Source organism: Suricata suricatta, chromosome 6, assembly GCF_006229205.1.
Source record: "Suricata suricatta isolate VVHF042 chromosome 6, meerkat_22Aug2017_6uvM2_HiC, whole genome shotgun sequence".
In the NCBI taxonomy this organism is placed as follows: Eukaryota; Metazoa; Chordata; class Mammalia; order Carnivora; family Herpestidae; genus Suricata; species Suricata suricatta.
In genome coordinates, this window is record NC_043705.1 from 4,296,716 (window position 1) to 4,314,800 (window position 18,085).

At 35.9% G+C, this 18,085-nt stretch overlaps 1 protein-coding gene across 1 annotated transcript; it reads left to right on the plus strand.

Moving 5' to 3' along the window:
- The first annotated feature begins 1,767 nt into the window (after positions 1–1,767).
- On the plus strand, positions 1,768–2,703 carry LOC115294086 (olfactory receptor 2T33-like). Its single transcript, XM_029941787.1, has one exon. It carries the CDS (start codon positions 1,768–1,770, stop codon positions 2,701–2,703), a length of 936 nt encoding a protein of 311 aa, XP_029797647.1.
- Positions 2,704–18,085: the final 15,382 nt, after the last annotated feature.

Consider the following 18,085-nt stretch of genomic DNA (forward strand, 5'->3'; position numbering starts at 1 on the left):
TAATGGTAGCAATTTATTGAGACATTGGCAATGCCTTCCCACATGTCCCTTAAGGAGACTGCTTGTATGTGAGATGCCAGAGGTGGGGTCTGTCTGCCATTTAATTTTTATAGCAGTGGGTTATACACAAAATCAAACCCTTCAGATTAAAAAGTATCATCCCTATTCCTATCTCTGCAGTAGTTAATGACCAGACACATTCTAGAGAAGCTAAATATAATGGTGTTTCTAAAACTTTAGATGAAATATTTCTGGATTATCCATATCAGAAATAAATGGTTCTGCAAACCTGTATGTGTAAAAAGGTGGAAAAAATACACAAATGTGTATTTTGTGTATTTTTTCTGTTAATAAAAGAGAACTGGCTCCACAATATCATGTGCTCTTCGGCTCTTCATGAATTCACAAGTTTTGTTCTAAGTATGGAGCTAAAATTATAAATGCAAGAAATCTTACCTGTTTTCAGTTTACAACAGCTCTCAAAGGCAAATCCTTCCTAATGAAGTTATGCTCATTTCTGTGGGCTCAGCCATTTTAACTGTGTCTCCTAAGGAAATGGATCTATTATGTTAAATATTAAAAGCTGTCCCTAAAAGAAGAACCAAATATTTAATTTAGATATTTACATCTAAATTAAGTAATATTAGTTAATTAATATCTAATTTATTGAGATAAATTAGTTTTCTATCCAAATATACTTTATTTGTGACTAGTAATTATGATCTAAGGTAATAAAATCAGTTTAAAATTGCTTCCTTGTCCTTTTAAGTGATTTACTCCTTATTATAGTTATTGCTATTTTATTTTCAAGAATTTGCTGACATTAAAGATCCTCCCATGTGGGGCGCCTAGGTGGCTCAGTCGGTTAAGCCTCCAGCTTCGGCTCAGGTCAGATCTCAGGTTCCTGGGTTCAAGCCCCACGTCAGGCTCTGTGCTGACAGCTAGCTCAGAGCCTGGAGCCTACTTCTGGTTGTGTCTCCTTCTCTCTCTGCCCCTCCCCCTCTCATGCTCTGTCTCTCTCTCTCTATGAAAAATAAATAAAACATTAAAAATTTTTTTAAAGATTCTCTCATGCTTCTCTTGAATATTCACCTAGTTATTCAAAATATTCAAGGCAACATATTTTGAGTTGAAATGATATATTGGACATGTCTTTAAGACCTAGTAAGTTGGGAAATTTATTTTATTTTATCTTATCTTATTTTATTTTATTCAAAGTGTTGTGGGAAGACACTGAGGTTTAAGAACAAGGAGTGATGAATTAGCATATCTGCAATTGAAGATGTTAAGACTTTCAAATTTGAAAAAATCATCTGTGACTCATATATAAATGACAAGCTTCTGAATGTTTATTTTCTCAACTGGCTCATTTTCATTTATATATCCATAATGAAAGCACAATGAAAATGATACAAATAAGGATACAAATAATATTTTAAGTTATAAAAATTTTGTTGTAACTATTTACAATATAGACCTTGACAACCGTTTTGTACTTTTGATCCATTTGGATCTATTATCTAAGTCAAGTTTAGTGTGAAGTATATAGGCAGACCTCATTTGAAACGTTAAAATGTTGAGCTATGGAGGAGGGACATGGTAAGTAAAGAAGAGCCATTAAAACTGGGAAGTAGAACTTTGAATAAGGACCTTGGGCTCCTTACGCAGTAGGTGTCCCGAAGTCATGAAGTTAATCTAAGGGGTTTAGATGGTAAAAACCTCTTCCTTCCCTATTTTTCCATTTTCAGGGTCAGGCCAGCACAAATCATGGTGAAGATAAACACAACTACAGATTTCATTCTCCTCGGACTCTTTAATCACACAAGGCCCCACCTTTTCCTCTTCATTGTGGTGCTGACCATAGCCGTTACTTCTCTGAATGGCAATGCCCTTATGCTTCTCCTGATTCTCCTGGACCGCCGGTTCCACACACCCATGTACTTCCTACTGAGCCAACTCTCCCTCATGGACATGATGCTGGTCTCCACCATTGTGCCCAAGATGGCTGCTGACTACTTGACTGGAAAGAGGTCCATCTCCCCTGCTGGCTGTGGGCTGCAGATTTTTGTCTCACTCACACTAGGTGGTGGAGAAAGTTTCCTCTTGGCAGCCATGTCCTATGACCGGTACGTGGCTGTTTGCCACCCACTGCGATACCCCGTCCTCATGAGCTGGCGGTTATGTCTGAGAATGACTGCGGGGTCTTGGTTCCTGGGGGCAGCTGATGGGCTCATGCAGGCTGCCGCTACCCTGAGTTTTCCATTTTGTGATGCACATGAGGTCGATCATTTCTTCTGTGAGGCCCCCATATTGGTGCGTTTGGCATGTGCTGACACATCGGTCTTTGAAAATGTGATGTACATATGCTGTGTGTTAATGCTCCTGGTCCCTTTTTCCCTTATCCTAACTTCCTATGGTCTCATCCTCGCCGCAGTTCTCCAGATGCGCTCTACAGAAGCCCGCAAAAAGGCTTTTTCTACCTGCTCCTCACATCTCTCTGTGGTGGGTCTCTTTTACGGTGCTGCTATTTTCATCTATATGCGACCCAAATCCTATAGGACAGCCAACCAGGATAAGGTTGTGTCAGCCTTTTATACTGTCTTCACCCCTGTGCTGAATCCCCTCATCTACAGTCTGAGGAACAGTGAAGTCAAGGGAGCCTTGAAAAAGTGGTTGAGGAAATATGCAAGTATAAAATCCTAGCAAACTTAGTCCTATTCTTCAAGGTTACCCAGTGCCAAGTGAATCTAAGAGTCTGTATTTGTTAACATTTTAATCATATTTTAATTATCTCTATTTTAGTAATGCAGGAAGAGAGTGTTAATCAGTATAATAGCTAATTTGATAATGTTAAGTGAGCCTACCAAATTGAGAGATACTGTTTCTTGAGCATACTGTATAGGTTATGCTTGCTCCCAGATAAGCACTCATATAGATGATTTTGTATTCTGTAACAATTATATGATATAAATACTTTGGGTCCCATTTTCTAATGAGGAAATGGAAGCAATAAAAGCTCAATGTTTTCCCAATATTACAAATTAATTGCTAAAACGTGACTCCAAAATTTGTCCCCTAACCAGGTACATTTTATTTCTGTCCAGTAATTTATTTTGAACTCTTTGTTATGTCTTTGCTGTAGACATAGAACTTAGGAAGTAAACATATGAATTCCATCAAAGACAAAAGAGAACATCAGTCTTTAGCTCTAATTTAAAATACAGGCCTCTGCTAAAGGAGAAACTTCATAATGTAAATATAAAATAATTGTCATTATTTTAAATTTTTTCTCCCATGTCTTTTATTTGGTGTTTGAAGGCAAAACTTTTTAATGCATGCAATTTTTCATTTAAATAATACATATGTTTCCCAGGCTCCAGTTGTAATTGCAATGGGCCATCTGTTTTGAAGTACACCATAATTAAATTTTTTCTTAGTGCCCACCATGTTTAAAGGTTATGTTGAGTTATGATGGACATGGGACCTATGGATATAAACGCAGATCCATAAGCATGCTTAGTCTTTTCTTTTAGTTTACATATTTATTTTGAGAGAAACAGAGACAGCGCCAGCAGGGTAGGAGTAGAGAGAGGGAGACAGAATCCCAAGCAAGAGCCGCACTATGAGCGCAGAGCCCAGTACAGGGCTCAAACTCAAGAAACGTGAGATCATGATCTGAGCCAAAACCAACAGCAAGACGCTTACTGACTGAGCCACCCAGATGCCACAGCATGCTTAGTATTACTACCTGATGATAGTGAGTTATCAAAACTGAGTAAGAACTATGAGTTTCTTGTAAGTTATGTGGTCACCTCACCTCTGCAAATTGGCAGACTATTAGAGCTATTTCTCATTCAGAAAATGGGCACTAAAAAGAGATATTCAGAATATGAGTGACTGAAAAGAGAAGAAATGGGAATATTTCTTCTATTAGATGAGATATTTCACAAAGATATACCAGGAAACTGTGGTCTCCAAAACCAAATTGGAATCAGAAATTGCATAACAAGTTTACTAAGTGAGTTTTGTGACAGAGGCTAACTGTATTGTAATTGTAACAAACTTAAAGAATACATTGTTTTGCATATACAGAGAGAGCTAACTCCAGAAAGAGCTTCTAGGAAAAATGATTCTCCAGTGTGAGTGTCTGAGGTATGAATGTCATATCAAGTTTTAGAGCAATGTGGGAAATTTCCAGCTATATGTAGAAATGCTAACACCAATATCAATGTATATTTATGATGTTAACTTAATCAGTGCATGTAGATCTGGGGAAGATATCAAGAGAGTTTATTTAGGAAATTCTACACTTCTGGGAAGAATTCAAGGATTTTAGGTCAGAGCAGTCATCTCTTCAGAACTAAGAGTTTGCTTGCTTTGTTTATTATTCTCCTTAGCCAGTGTTATGATTAAAAAAGGGAACATGATTTTAATATTCTGTCAATCATGGCATCAGAATGTTTTTCTCCTTTAAAAATGGATGTGACTGATACAAGTAAATGAAGTAGTGGAAATTTCATTATTTGCACCAGATTCATTTACCATCACAAAAATAGATTTTAGAACACATCAATTAGCAAATGGCATAGTAAGCCCATAAAATTCAATAAAGATAAAATATTTCAATGAGACAACTGTTGAGCCTGATATATAAGAAGAAAAGTACACAAAAACCAAATGTAATCTTTAAGAAGAAAACCAAAAACAATCACAGGATGAACATTATCTCTAATCAAAAGTAAGACATTAATAAAAACTGGCCAGATGCTTATGAAAATAGCTAACACTATAATAAAAAATATTGATGACAAGTCATCTGATCATAAAGAAGTTAACCCTGGAATAGACAATATAAAAACAATTTCAAATCATTTTAAAAAATGAAATCTTGGCATTTGCACCAGTGGAATGACCTGGGGGTATAATTTGTAAGAGAAAAACAATTACCATATGATGTGACTCCTATGTGGAATTTAAGAAACAAATCAAACAGCAAAAAAAAAAAAAAAAAAAAAAAAAGACAAAAAATGGACTCTTAAATACAGAGAACAAACTAGTGGTTGCAAGAGCGGAGTTGGGAGGGGAAATGGGGAAATAGATAGAAGGGATTAAGAATACACTTAAATTACTTTGAAGAGCACTAAGACATTTATAACTGTTGAACCATTTTGTACACTTCAAACTAATATAACGCTATATGTTAATTAAACTGCAATTTAAAAAACAATTTCTCAGGCAACAAAAAAAGTATGGCTGACACATTTTTTTGAATTTGTTAAATTATTATCACTGTTAAAAGAGTTTTTATAGTTTATTGTCAAGTTGGTTTCCATATAACATCCAGTGCTCTTCCCCACAAGTGCCCCCCACCATGACTATCACCCTCCTTCCCTTTTCCCCCTCCCACATCAGTTTGTTTTCAGTATTCAAGAGTCTCTCATGATTTGTCTCCTCCCTATCCCTAACTCTCCCCCCCCCCCGCTTCCTCTCCCCAGGGTCCTCTGTAAAGTTTCTCCTGTTAGAATATGAGTAAAAACATATGGTATCTGTCCTTCTCTGCCTGACTTATTTCACTTAGCATGACATCCTCAAGGTCTATTCATGTTGCTATGAATGGCCAGATTTTATTCTTTCTCATTTCCATGTAGTATTCTATTGTATAGTAAACCAAAGATGAAGTCAAAATTTCACCTTTCGCAGATGACATGATGCTCTACATGCAAAACCTGACCAATTCCACCAGAAGCCTACTAGAATTGATCCATGAATTCAGCAAGGTCACAGGGTACAAAATCAATGTACTGAAATCAGTTGCATTTTTATACACCAATAATGAAGCAACAGAATGGGAAATCCAGAAACTGATCACATTCACAATTACACACACACACAACAAAATAACATAAAATGCCTAGGAATAAACCTAACCAAACAGACAATAGGTTTCTTAACAGTGAATAAAACAATCAGCAAAACTAAATGACAACCAATGGAATGGGAAGAGATATTTACAAATGATAGTCTGATAAAGGGTTAGTATCCAAAATCTATGAAGAACTTACCAAACTCAACACCCCAAAAAAACAAAATAATCTAGTGAAGAAATAGGAAAAGTACATGAACAGACACTTTTCCAAGGAATGTATCCATAGGACTGACACATAAAAACTTTCTCAGCATCACTCATAACCAGGGAAATACAGATCAAAACCACAATGAGATACCACCTCACACCTGTCAGAATGTCTAAAATTATCAAGAAGCAATAGATGTTGGCAAGGATGAGGAGAAAAAGGAACCCTTATGCACTATTGGTGGAAATGCAAACTTGTGCAGCCACTCTGGAAAACAGTATGGAGGTTCCTAAAAAAAAACAAAAAAACAAAAACAAACTATCATACATCTCAATAATTTCACTAAAGGTATTTATCCAAAGGATACAGGAGTGCTGACCCATAGGGGCACATGCACCCCAGTGTTTGTAGCAGTACTATTGACAATTGTCAAAGTATGGAAAGAGCTCAAATGTCTGTTGACTTATGAATGGATAAAATGACATAGTGTATGTGTATATACATATACATACATACATACCTACATACATACATAACGGAATATTACTTGACAGTCAAAAAGAATGAAATCTTGCTATTTGCACAACGTGGATGGAATTAGAGTTTATTATGCAAAGCAAAATAAGTCAGGTAGAGAAAGAAAAATATATGATTTCACTTATATGTGAAATTTATGATACAAAACAGATGAGGATAAGGGAAGTGAAAATAATGTAAGAAAAGAGAGGGACACAAGCTGCAAGAGACTCTCAAAGAACAAACTGAAAGTTGCTGGTGGGGTGTTCGGTAGGGGGCAGCGAAAGAGCTACATGAGTGATGGGCATTAAGGAGGGCAGTTGTTGGGACCGGCACTGGGTGTTACATGTAAGTGATGAATCACTAAATTCTATTCCTGAAACCAGTATTACAGTATATATCAACAAATTTTGATTTAATTTAAAGAAATAAATGAAAAAAATTAAAGGTAAAAATGTTATAAAATACGTATGTGAAGTTAATTACTAATTATTGTGAATCTAGGTACCACTGTAACTCATCTTATCTACATTACATATTCAAAAAATGTTTTATGCTTTTTATTTATTTTTGAGAGACAGAGAGAGACAGTGCGAGCAGGGGAGGGTCAGAGAGAGAGGGAGATACAGAATCTGAAGCAGGCTCCAAGCTCTGAGCTAGCTGTCAGCACAGAGCCCGACATAGGGCTTGAACCCATGAACTATGAGATCATAACCTGAGCTGAAGTGGATGCTTAACCAATTAAGCCACCCAGGCGCCCCTACATTACATATTCAAAGAAACACATTACACAATGTAATATTACATTGGTAAATACAAAAACTACATATTTGAAATGATAAAAATCCATTAGTGTTGATTAGATCAACAGTGTGTCAATGTAATACTATAAATGACCCTGCTGATACGCAGACTATAGTATAATAATATATGTGTTGATGTAATTCTGACAGTAAAATATATTCTTACCAAAACATAATGCTACGAGTAATGGAAAAACTGTTTAATAGCACTTCAGCTTTTAAGTTTAAATTTGTTAAAAGTAAATGAAGTTAAAAATATATCTCATCAGCTATATTGCCATGTTTAAAATATTGAGTAATTATACCTAACTCTAGTTTACTATAATGCACAGTGGAACCTTAGACCTTTTAGAGTAGCCTTACTTTCCACATCTCATCTGTGTTACAGTTTTGTTTTTAAGTTACTGCCTTCGGTGGGACAACAGCTGGGATAGAAGTTTGCAGGGACTCCGAGCTGACTTTCTCCAATTTGATAAGTCTATTTCTTAAGATTTTTTGGAATCATTTGTATATTAGAAAGATTATTTTTTAAGTTGTTATTATATCCTTATCTTCATTTTGCCCACCTGAGGAGATTTTGGTTCTTTATGTGGGCATCCACGTACCAAGTTTGGGTCATCTTCTGGGTGATTGCTAGACTAGTAGGTATCATGTCCCAGGAGCGTGCTTCCAAGTCAATAAACTCTCCTTCACTAATTCAGGTTTTGACCTACATGATCAAACTCCCTCAGGATCCAATCCCACATGTATTCTACCATCTCGTGCTGGTCAAAGCAGGTAATATGTTTCAGCTTTGGTAATATAGTTCTTTTTCTCTTCTATCCAAACACAGCACATCTCTGCCTGAGTTATTCTATAACTTAATCTAATTTATCAGCCTAATGGCCAAGAGAAGAAATGAGGGTACATCATGAAGAAACACATGTCCTGAGGGGTAGGAGCCGCTGAATAACCTCTGATTAAGCAATTGCTGTGTAATAAAAAGATATTGGGCCAATTCAGTATGTTTAGAGGATTCAAAATATATAAGAATACAGGAAATTCAAGGGTACAAGTCCATACGTCCCCATTCCATGTACAACCCCTACTTTTTCTTAGCCAGGGCCTTGGCATAACAGATCTCTGTTGGTGGTTTAAGCTTCTTTGGAGTCCCACTACTTACTCTAGGAGCTCCTGGGCTCTGGCCTCTGTTTCCTCGAGTCTCCCACTGCAGGCGATGAGCCATTCCCAAGGATTCCCTCTGGCTTTTGAGTTTAACATGGCAATTATTACTTATATCTTCTGGTTATTTTTTCACAGTTTTAATCAACTTAGTGATATGTATCCTACTCCAGTTACAGTTACTATTTTCTTCATATTTCTCAAAAGCCCGACATATTCTACCAGCTAATGCATTTTCTTCCGTGCATTATCTCAATTCTCCACGTTTTTAAGTCTGTGTAAACATATGTATGTATGTATGCATTTTACCCAGAAATAACTAATATTCAGTGTTATATTGGCATCAGCTGTACGATATGATTATTCCATAATTCTATACATTACTAAATGCTCACTGAGATAAGTGTACGCTTAATGCCCTTTACCTACTTCACCATTTCCCTACCCACCTCATCTCTGGCAAACACCAGTTTGTTCTCTGTCTTTCAGAGTCTGATTTTTGTTTTGTTTTTTTATTGTTTGTTTTCTCTGGCTGTTTATTCTTTTGGATATAATTTATTATAAAATTAGCTTACATATAACTTGCAATGCTCATCCCAACAAGCGACTTCTTTAATGTCCATCACCCATTTCCCCTCTCTCCCATCTCCCCCATTCATTCTGTTTGTTTTCTGTATTTAAAAGCCTCTTATGGTTTGCCTCCCTCCCTCTCTGTGTCTATTTTTTCACCCTTCTCTTCCCCCATGGTCGACTGTTTGTTTCTTAAGTTCCACATATGAATGAAATCATATGATATATATCATATCTCTATTTCTATCTCTATCATATCATATCATAACGAATCATATCTATCTACCTATCTATATCTATATCTACATATCACATCACATCTTCTTTATCTTTTCATCTATGAATGGATACTTGCACTGTTCCCATATCTTGATTATTGTGTATAAGGCTACAATAAACATAGGGGTGCATATATTTTTTCTATTTTTTTACTTCATTTACTATTTTAATTTATTTTTTGTCTTTATTTTATCTCAATGGAGAGAGACAGAAAGTGAGTGGGGGAGAGGCAAAGAGAGAGAGGGAGACACAGCATGTGAAGCAGGCTCCAGGCTCTTGGCTGAAAGCCCATGTGGGGCTCGAAACCATGGACCATGAGATCATGACCTGAGCCGAAGTTGGACACTTAACCGACTGAGCCACCCAGGAGCCCCTTTATTTTTAATTTAAATTTGGGAGAGAGAGAGAGAGTGCAAGAGAGAGTGAGAGCCAGTGACTAAGGGAGAGGGGCAAAGGGAGAGATAGAGAGTGACAGAAACAGAAACAAAAAGAGAGAGAGAGAGAGAGAGAGAGAGAAACTTAAGCAAACTCCATGCTCACCACAGAGCCTAATACAGGGCTGGATCCCATGTCCCTAGAGCCATGACCTTAGTCAAAATCAAGAGTTGGATGTTCAATAGACTGAGCCACCCAGACACCATATAAATGTTTAATTGCTTTTACAAATACCATGTAGTGGAATTACTGTCACTGTTTATTGTTTCAAAAGTTGAACCTTCACCTTGTAGCAGGGACTCAGTTCTCTACATATATCCAATGACAGGGACCTCATTGAATTATGGGATCCTAATGATCAACTTTGAATGTCCAGCACAAGCTTTGGGTTATCCAGTAGGGAAGCCTGAAAATGTGATAGCCTTTTAGAGTTGGCCTCATCTCGTTGGCATGGATGTATTTTTTACAGTCCTATACTCATCAAACATTAGTGGGCTTAATTTGGCAAGGAAACAAATAATTCAGGAAAAGAATAACCAGGCAGCATATAAATAGTTGGTGTTCTGAGCACAGTGATGATATTAGCATAAGTATTTGGAGTTTTCAATAGCATGTGATCAGTGACACACAGAAGAAATTTGTCCAATATTGGAAATGAGAGCTAAAGTTTGAGACTGTGTAGGAATGAGTTAACAGAGCAGATCTTAGACAGTAGTATATTGAAATACCTGCCTGTAGGGGTGCCTGGGTGGCTCAGTTGCTTAAGCATCCAACTTAGACTCAGGTCTGATCTCACTTTGAGTTTGAACTCTGCATCGGGCTCTGTGCTGAGAGCTCAGAGTCTGGAGCCTGCTTCAGATTCTCTGTCTCCCTATCTCTCTGACCCTCTTCCTGCTCACACTCTGTTTCCCTCTCTTTCAAAAATGAATAAACCTTTTAAAAAAATACCTGCCCATATGACCAGACCTTAACTGGAATCTAGGAGTTTGTCTCTCTCTGCGTTGCTGGTGAACAATCAACTAATGATGGTGCTTCATTGCGCTTCAACCATTAGCACAATCATTGTGGTTTATGCTAAACATCTTTATGCCTTCTTAAAGCCTGAAACTTTTGGAGGCACTAAGCAGAAGGAGCCTAGGCTCTCTAATAGGCTTTCTGGAGAAGGGGGTGTGTGCACAAATGGTGTTATGTTTTTATTGCTAGGAGGAAGTATACTCCCTGTGACCCCTCCTGGATAGTGAGGACATGAGGAAAACTGCAAATGAATTCCTCTAGACTCTATCTTTTCCCTTTATATACCTACTATTTATCCTAAATACGTAATTACAAAAAAAACCTTTCTTCTGAACAGAGTTACATAATGTTACCAGTGAATTATTCTTGAGAATTTCCAAATGAGTGCATGGATTGAGGGGCCCACAAAAGATATATGTGATAGTAATGATACCAAACAAAAGGAAGCTGTAGTATTTTGTTTACAAATCCAGACATGGATTGACCTAGTTAGGTCATTGATGTTATTAACAATATAATGTTTTGAATAGTGAATCATAAATACTAAATTGATAATAAAAGGAAGCCAAGGAAGTTAAATCTGGAAAGGTTGATGACAGGAAGTAATGAATGACAGCTCCTTATGAGAATAAAGAAATATATAATATGAAGATGCTTAGATAATAAATGCTTAAGATTATATTTTTTTGAAGAGGGATATTTTGTTGTAATAAAATCAATATTGGTATGTGGCTTTTTTTTAATGATTTCTTCTCTTTTACAGATGCTTAACTTTGTGGGAAAGGCTTGAGTGAACTAAAAGTGTCAGGTTTAAGCTGGTTACCCAGAGCTAAAAAGAGGGTATTGAATTAAGATCAAATTAGAAAACATGGAGCAAACACATTAAGCTAGACTCGGTCTCTATATGTGGAAAAAAATGAACTGTAAAGAATTCACATCACCCATGTTAAGTTGCCAAATTAGAGATGAAATTCTTGTTAACAGAAAAGTAAGTAAATCTTGTACTTATATTTTTAATAATCTCATCAAATAATTTCAGAAAGGATATTGCATATCATTATATACAGTTTTAAAATATTTTTGATATTATAGATACTCCAAATACTGGGTACATTGGATTAATATTATTTTACCAAAATAGCTTATATTGTGTCAATGAGTGTTCAATGATGTTTTTATTTCTCAGTGGAGGATACAATATAGACTCCTTAGTTTGTAATGAGACACTCACAATGAATCTCTACAGATATTTATTTCTAATTCTATAGGGATGCCTCATGCACCAAAAAAAAAACAACCATGTATACTCAGCACTAAGTCAGACTAAGTCCAGTGCTGCTCGGCTGTAGGTCTTTGTGTGTACATTGTATTCTTCTGTCATTATATTACAACCATTGTTTCCAAAAAGTATTCCAATTTATATTAACAGAATATCACAAATCTCAACTCTGCAAGGACACCATCCCAGGGATTTCAACTGCAATAATTCCTACCTATTACAAACTTTTTTAAGTGAACTACTCCAATGGCCTGCAACAGTTTTTAATTCATGTGTGACAAATTACTACAAGCTCAGTGCCTTAAATTTATACCCACTTACTATACTACAGTCATGAGACAGAAGCACAGGTAGAGTTGGGTGGATTCTCTCCTTAGTTGCTCACAGTGCAGCCAGGGCATTAGCTAGACTGGAGGCTATGTAGAAAAACCCATTGGTAAGTTCATTCATGTGGTTTGTAGAATTCTGATCCTCATGACAATCAGACTAAAGTTACTGCTTTCTTACTGATTGTCAGCCAGAAGAGGATCTCAGTTCCTAGAACATGCTCCTTGGACGTGGCTTCTCCACCTTCAAAGACAACCATGACATGCCAAATCTTCTAAGCATTCAAATCTACGTTCCCCCCCTCTTATTACTATCCAGAGAAAACTCTTTACTTTAAAGGATTTATATGATCAGATAAGGCCCACCAGGTAAGATCCCAAGTGAAGACAATTGACTTTTGACCTTAATTACATTTGTAAAATATCTTTTGTCCATAATATGGAACCATTGGAGCAACATCCTATAATTGCTTTGGGGGAGTAATCTTGGGCAGCCATGAGAATTATACTGATCACAACCTTTTAAAATGTATTACAATTTTGGGTGTCTCAATCAGTCAACCCTCCAACTCTTGATTTCAGCTCAGGTCATGATCTCACAGTTTCTGACAGTGCAGAGCCTGCTGGGATTCTCTCTCTTTCTTTCTCTTTATATCCCTCCCTCACTCATCCTCTCTCAATGAGTGCGTACATACATAAGCATTAAAAAATAAAATAAAAAATAAAAACCAACTCTATGAAAAGATATTATAATTTCCCTGCACTTTCTTATTTCTCTCCTGCTTAATTAAAAATTATTTAAATCAGAAATAATACAGTGCCCACTTTTTTGGAGGGTTACATTTCTACAGTTTATGTTATGTTATGTTATGTTGTGTTGTTATGTTATGTTATGTTATATTTTGAGTTTCTATCCTGAATCCTTTTCTTTAAGTTATTTAAATTCAAATTAGTTAATATATAGTGTAATAATGGATTCAGAAGTATAACCTAGTAAATCATCACTTACATATAGCACCCACAGTGCTCACTTTTAACCCCTTTGAAAAAGTTTATTGTTTCTCATATAGTTTGCATTCAATAAATATTTATTTGAATTAATGAATTGATTAAGTAATAGGAAGGAAATGACTCCACAGAATGAGGATTCCACCAAATTATTACTATTTGCAATTATAAAGGGTCACAAGTGAAAACCAAATGGGAAACTAAAGAAACAGTATTTTAGCACACGTTAATTTTTATAATAATGACATGCAAATGAGGTAAATATGCAATAGGGATATATTCTATGTATGGAAGAAAAGAATTGTATCAACTAGGAAAAAAAGTGGGTTAACAAAACTAAAACCTAAATGATCTAACAAGTGGAGGTATAAAAGTTTAAAAAAGCTAAAAATATATACTTTTCAAAGTTTATTTGTGTGTGAATAAAACAAAATTAATAAATACATATCACTAGATGAATGTGAATATTACCCATATATGCAAAACACAGTCAATATATTTTAGACCTCATAATTATTAAGAACTTCATTCTTGCCAAGTTATGTACAACATGTACATAAACATTAATTCTCACACCTATTATGTTATTATCATTTTTATCCCATTGGACAGCTAAATACCACATGTACATAAACTTGTTCATTCTCACAGCTATTATGTTACTATCATTTTTATCTCATTGGATAGCCAAAGAAATTGAAGCCTAGAACTTATGATTATTTTTGCCCCTGATTACATATCTAGTGACAAATGTGAGTTGTGAACATTGTAGTGCAGAATTTTTGTCTGCTGTGTAACATTCAAGGAAAGAAATAAATAGTCAAGTCTGCTTTTTGTTTTCATAGACAATTAAACTAGGCAAAGTTTGAGGGGAAAATGAACTAAATATTTTTGGAATTTCTTCAGGATTATGCTTCAAAATATATTTATCAGGACAATCATAAATATGTCTGCAAAAGGGGGACTTAATATTCCAAACTCTCCAAAGTGGAGAGGCACTAGGAAACTTTGTTAAGTAACTTCATGGATGCAAATCATAAAAATATTGACTTGGAAGTAAACATTGAGGAGTCCTTATTGAGAAATAACCATGAATGAGATAATCTTCACCAAGATTTATATTAAAATATAGAAAGTATACACAGAGGAAAATATAATCAAACATAAAAAAGAAACTTCAACAAAGGCATGGTTATCTTCATGTCAAAAGGTAACATACTGACAGTAGCAAGACAAAATAGGAAAAAGGAATTAGATAAATAGTCTATTTATGTTAGCGTCAAAAAGAATAAAATACTTGGCAATAAATTTAATAAGTGAAAGATTTGTACACCTATAAATTACAAAATATTGAAAGAAAGAAATGTTAAACATGGGAGAAGGGAAGAAAAATAAGATAAAAACAGGGAGGGAGGCAAATCATAAGAAACTCTTTTTCATAGCTTTAATTTAATCTTTTAATTATACAGTAAATACAGAATAGAGGAGAGAACAGTTTAAACCTAAACAAATATGCCTCTACTTTTGCTACCAAAAGAAACTCTTAAATAAAGAGAACAAACAGGGTTGCTGGAAGGGATGGAGAGGTAGGCTAAACAGGTGATGGGCTTTAAGGAGAGCACTTGTTGGATGAGTACTGGGTGTTATATGAAAGTGATAAATCACTAAATTCTAATCCTAAAACCCTCATTACACCATATGTTAACTAACTAGGATTAAAATAATAAACAAACAAATATATTAAAGAAATGTTAAAAGAAAGAAAATTTTAAGATATCCTATGCCTATGACTTGTTAAGACTTATTGTTGTTAATATGCAAATTTCCCAAAAATTGATAAATAGATGCAGCAGCATCTCTATAAAAACACAAAGTGATTTTTTTCAGAAATTCATAAATTGATCCTAAAATTTATATGGAAATCCCAGAGACCCAGCATACCCAAAATGATTTTTACCAAGAATAACAGAGGATCACACTTCCTGATTTGTAACTCATAATGAGGCTATAGTAATCAAGTCATTTCAGAATTAATATAAAAGTTTATATATATAGATCCATGAAGTAGATTTAATGATCAATCAATCAATCAATAATCAACCAATTTCAACAAGCATAGAAAAACAGTTTAATGTAGAAATCATAGTCTCCTCAACAAATGGTACTATGACAACTGGCAACACAATGAATTTGGATCCTCACCTCAGGCCATATAAAAACATTATTTCAAATAAACCAGTGACATAAATATAATAAATAAATTATAAAACTCTAAAAAGAAAACATAATTTTTGACCTTAGATGAATTTTTCCTACATATTACCAAAAGCATACACTTATTAAAAATATTCTACTTGTACAACTTATTGCTAGTTTGATTAAAGGGATGTGAAAGATTGTAATCCATAGCACATATTATTAATGCATAAAGTCTATTTTCATAAAATAAATTATTTTATAAAAAACAATATATTACAAAAAGATTGGATTAAAATTATATGGACAAAAATCAAGATAGTGTACATGAAACAAGCAAGAATTACTTTCAGTTTTTAAGTATATAGATTTTTCAAGTATAAAAATTACAATAAATTAATAACAGTCCGGTTAAACCCAACCATGGAAACTCCATGGAATAATGGAATTGGCATAGGACAAATTAGAAACCATGAATTCAGGGAATCCGGGCAAGAAGGGCTGAATCCTAAGGACTCTGATCCTCAAGAGCCTGGGAGGAAAAGATATGGAGTTCACTAAGAAGACAGCCTCATAGGTGCATGATTGCGAACTGGAGAAGATAAAAATGAGCTCGGACATGGAGGCACAGAAGGGAGGGAGCCCCCTTTGTGGAGAGACAAAGGGAAGAGAAAGAGCATCTGAGGAATCTTAGAACGGTCCCTGGAGAAAGGAAAAAGTTGACCTAGGTCAGAGAGGCATCCTCTCATCCCATCTCTAACCACAGGGCTTTAGAGAGAGATTCTATCTCTAACTGTGGAGCTTTCTTTGGGTTGGGTGCCCCGGTCCCAAAAATTCCCTCTGGAATAGATGCTACACAAAGGACACATTTGGCCTCAGGAGGAACCAGTCCCCTACTCAATCCCCTGCTAGCAGGTACCCCAGCTTGGCAGATTATATTTCGGGCAGTGTCACTTGTGCACCCGGAGTTAGATCTGGAAATAAGGCTGGGTGTGGGACATAGCACATGGCCCACCTTGGCTGCCCCACAGCACAGTGAGATCAGACCCAAAAGAGTGATTTGCAATGCCAGGTTCTAGAAGGGACTGGGGGTATCGCCAATTTTTTCCCGACAACCACCAAGGCGAGGCCTCAGGGAGCAGCTCTGTAGGACCCATAGAGGAGGTGATACCGGCCTACACCAAGCCATGCCCATCTGGGCTGGGTAGCTGCTTTGTTACTGGAGCCTAGATAGATGCTTAAAAACATCCCCTCTCCCAAGATCAGCACTGATGCATTGACTTGAAAAACTCTAGATCAATTCTTGTTATTCAGATATATTCTCTCTTACCTCATTTTTATCTCTCCCCTCCTCTGGACCAGGTGTTCTGGTGATAGGGTTGCTTAAACAGGCATATATAATCCATTCTCTTGATGCATGTTCTACACCTCCATCATTACCTTCCTTTCTCTCTCTCTCTAAAATAATCAGACTATAAGGTTTCTGTGGGTATCATTATCTTTGATATTTTTTGTTTGTTTCTTTGTTTGTCCTCTACTCCTGCCATATTCTCCTTTTTCTCTATCTGAATTAAGCCTTCTGGTCTCTCTATATGGTCAATGCTCAATGTTCAATTTCTCACGCTCCCCACCATGCTCTCTATCTGTATATGCTCTTCCATCAGCACTGCCTCCACTCTGCTTTTGATCTGTGTCTGGTATTTCTGGTTGTATACTTTTAGACTGTCCTTTGTTTGTTTTTGTTTTTGTTTTGTTTTGTTTGCTTGTTTGTTTGATTTGTTTGTGTTTGCATGCTTTTGTTCCCTATTTGTTTGTCTGACTTTTTCTTTCCAGGGCTACCTCAAGACACAAACCAAAGTACACATGGTGGAGAGTCTCAAATATCACTACAAGTAGGGAAATAAAATAGTCAAAGTCTCAACAAAACAGACCAAGGAACACCATTAAAAGAACACTTTCTGAATGGATAGGCCCAGGACAGTGAATGAGCCTCCTTTAATATAGCAGTACTCTAAGGTGCAGAGCACATAACGAGCTTTTAAAACTGACAAGAGACAGAAAGCAAACCAAAATGATGAAACAGAACTCTCCTCTAAAGAAATCACACTAAGAAGTGACAGCTACAGAATTGCTCAAAACAGACATAAGCAACATAACTGAGCAAGAATTGAGACCTTTAGTAATAAAATTAATCTCTGGGCTTGAACAAGGCATGGAAGACATCAGAGAAGTTATTGATACAAAGACTAGGGAACTTAAGAATAGTTGTGATAAATTAAACAATGCTATAAATGAGGTGTATAATAAAATGGAGGTAACCACTACACGGATTGAAGAGGCAGAAAGGAGAATAAGTGAATTAGAAGACATAATTATAGAAAAAGTGGAAGCTGAGAAAAAGAGAGACAAACTGATCCAGGAGCA

Excerpts from the sequence above, each read along its gene's own strand:
- LOC115294086 (XM_029941787.1), top strand. The coding sequence starts at position 1,768 with ATGGTGAAGATAAACACAACTACAGATTTCATTCTCCTCGGACTCTTT.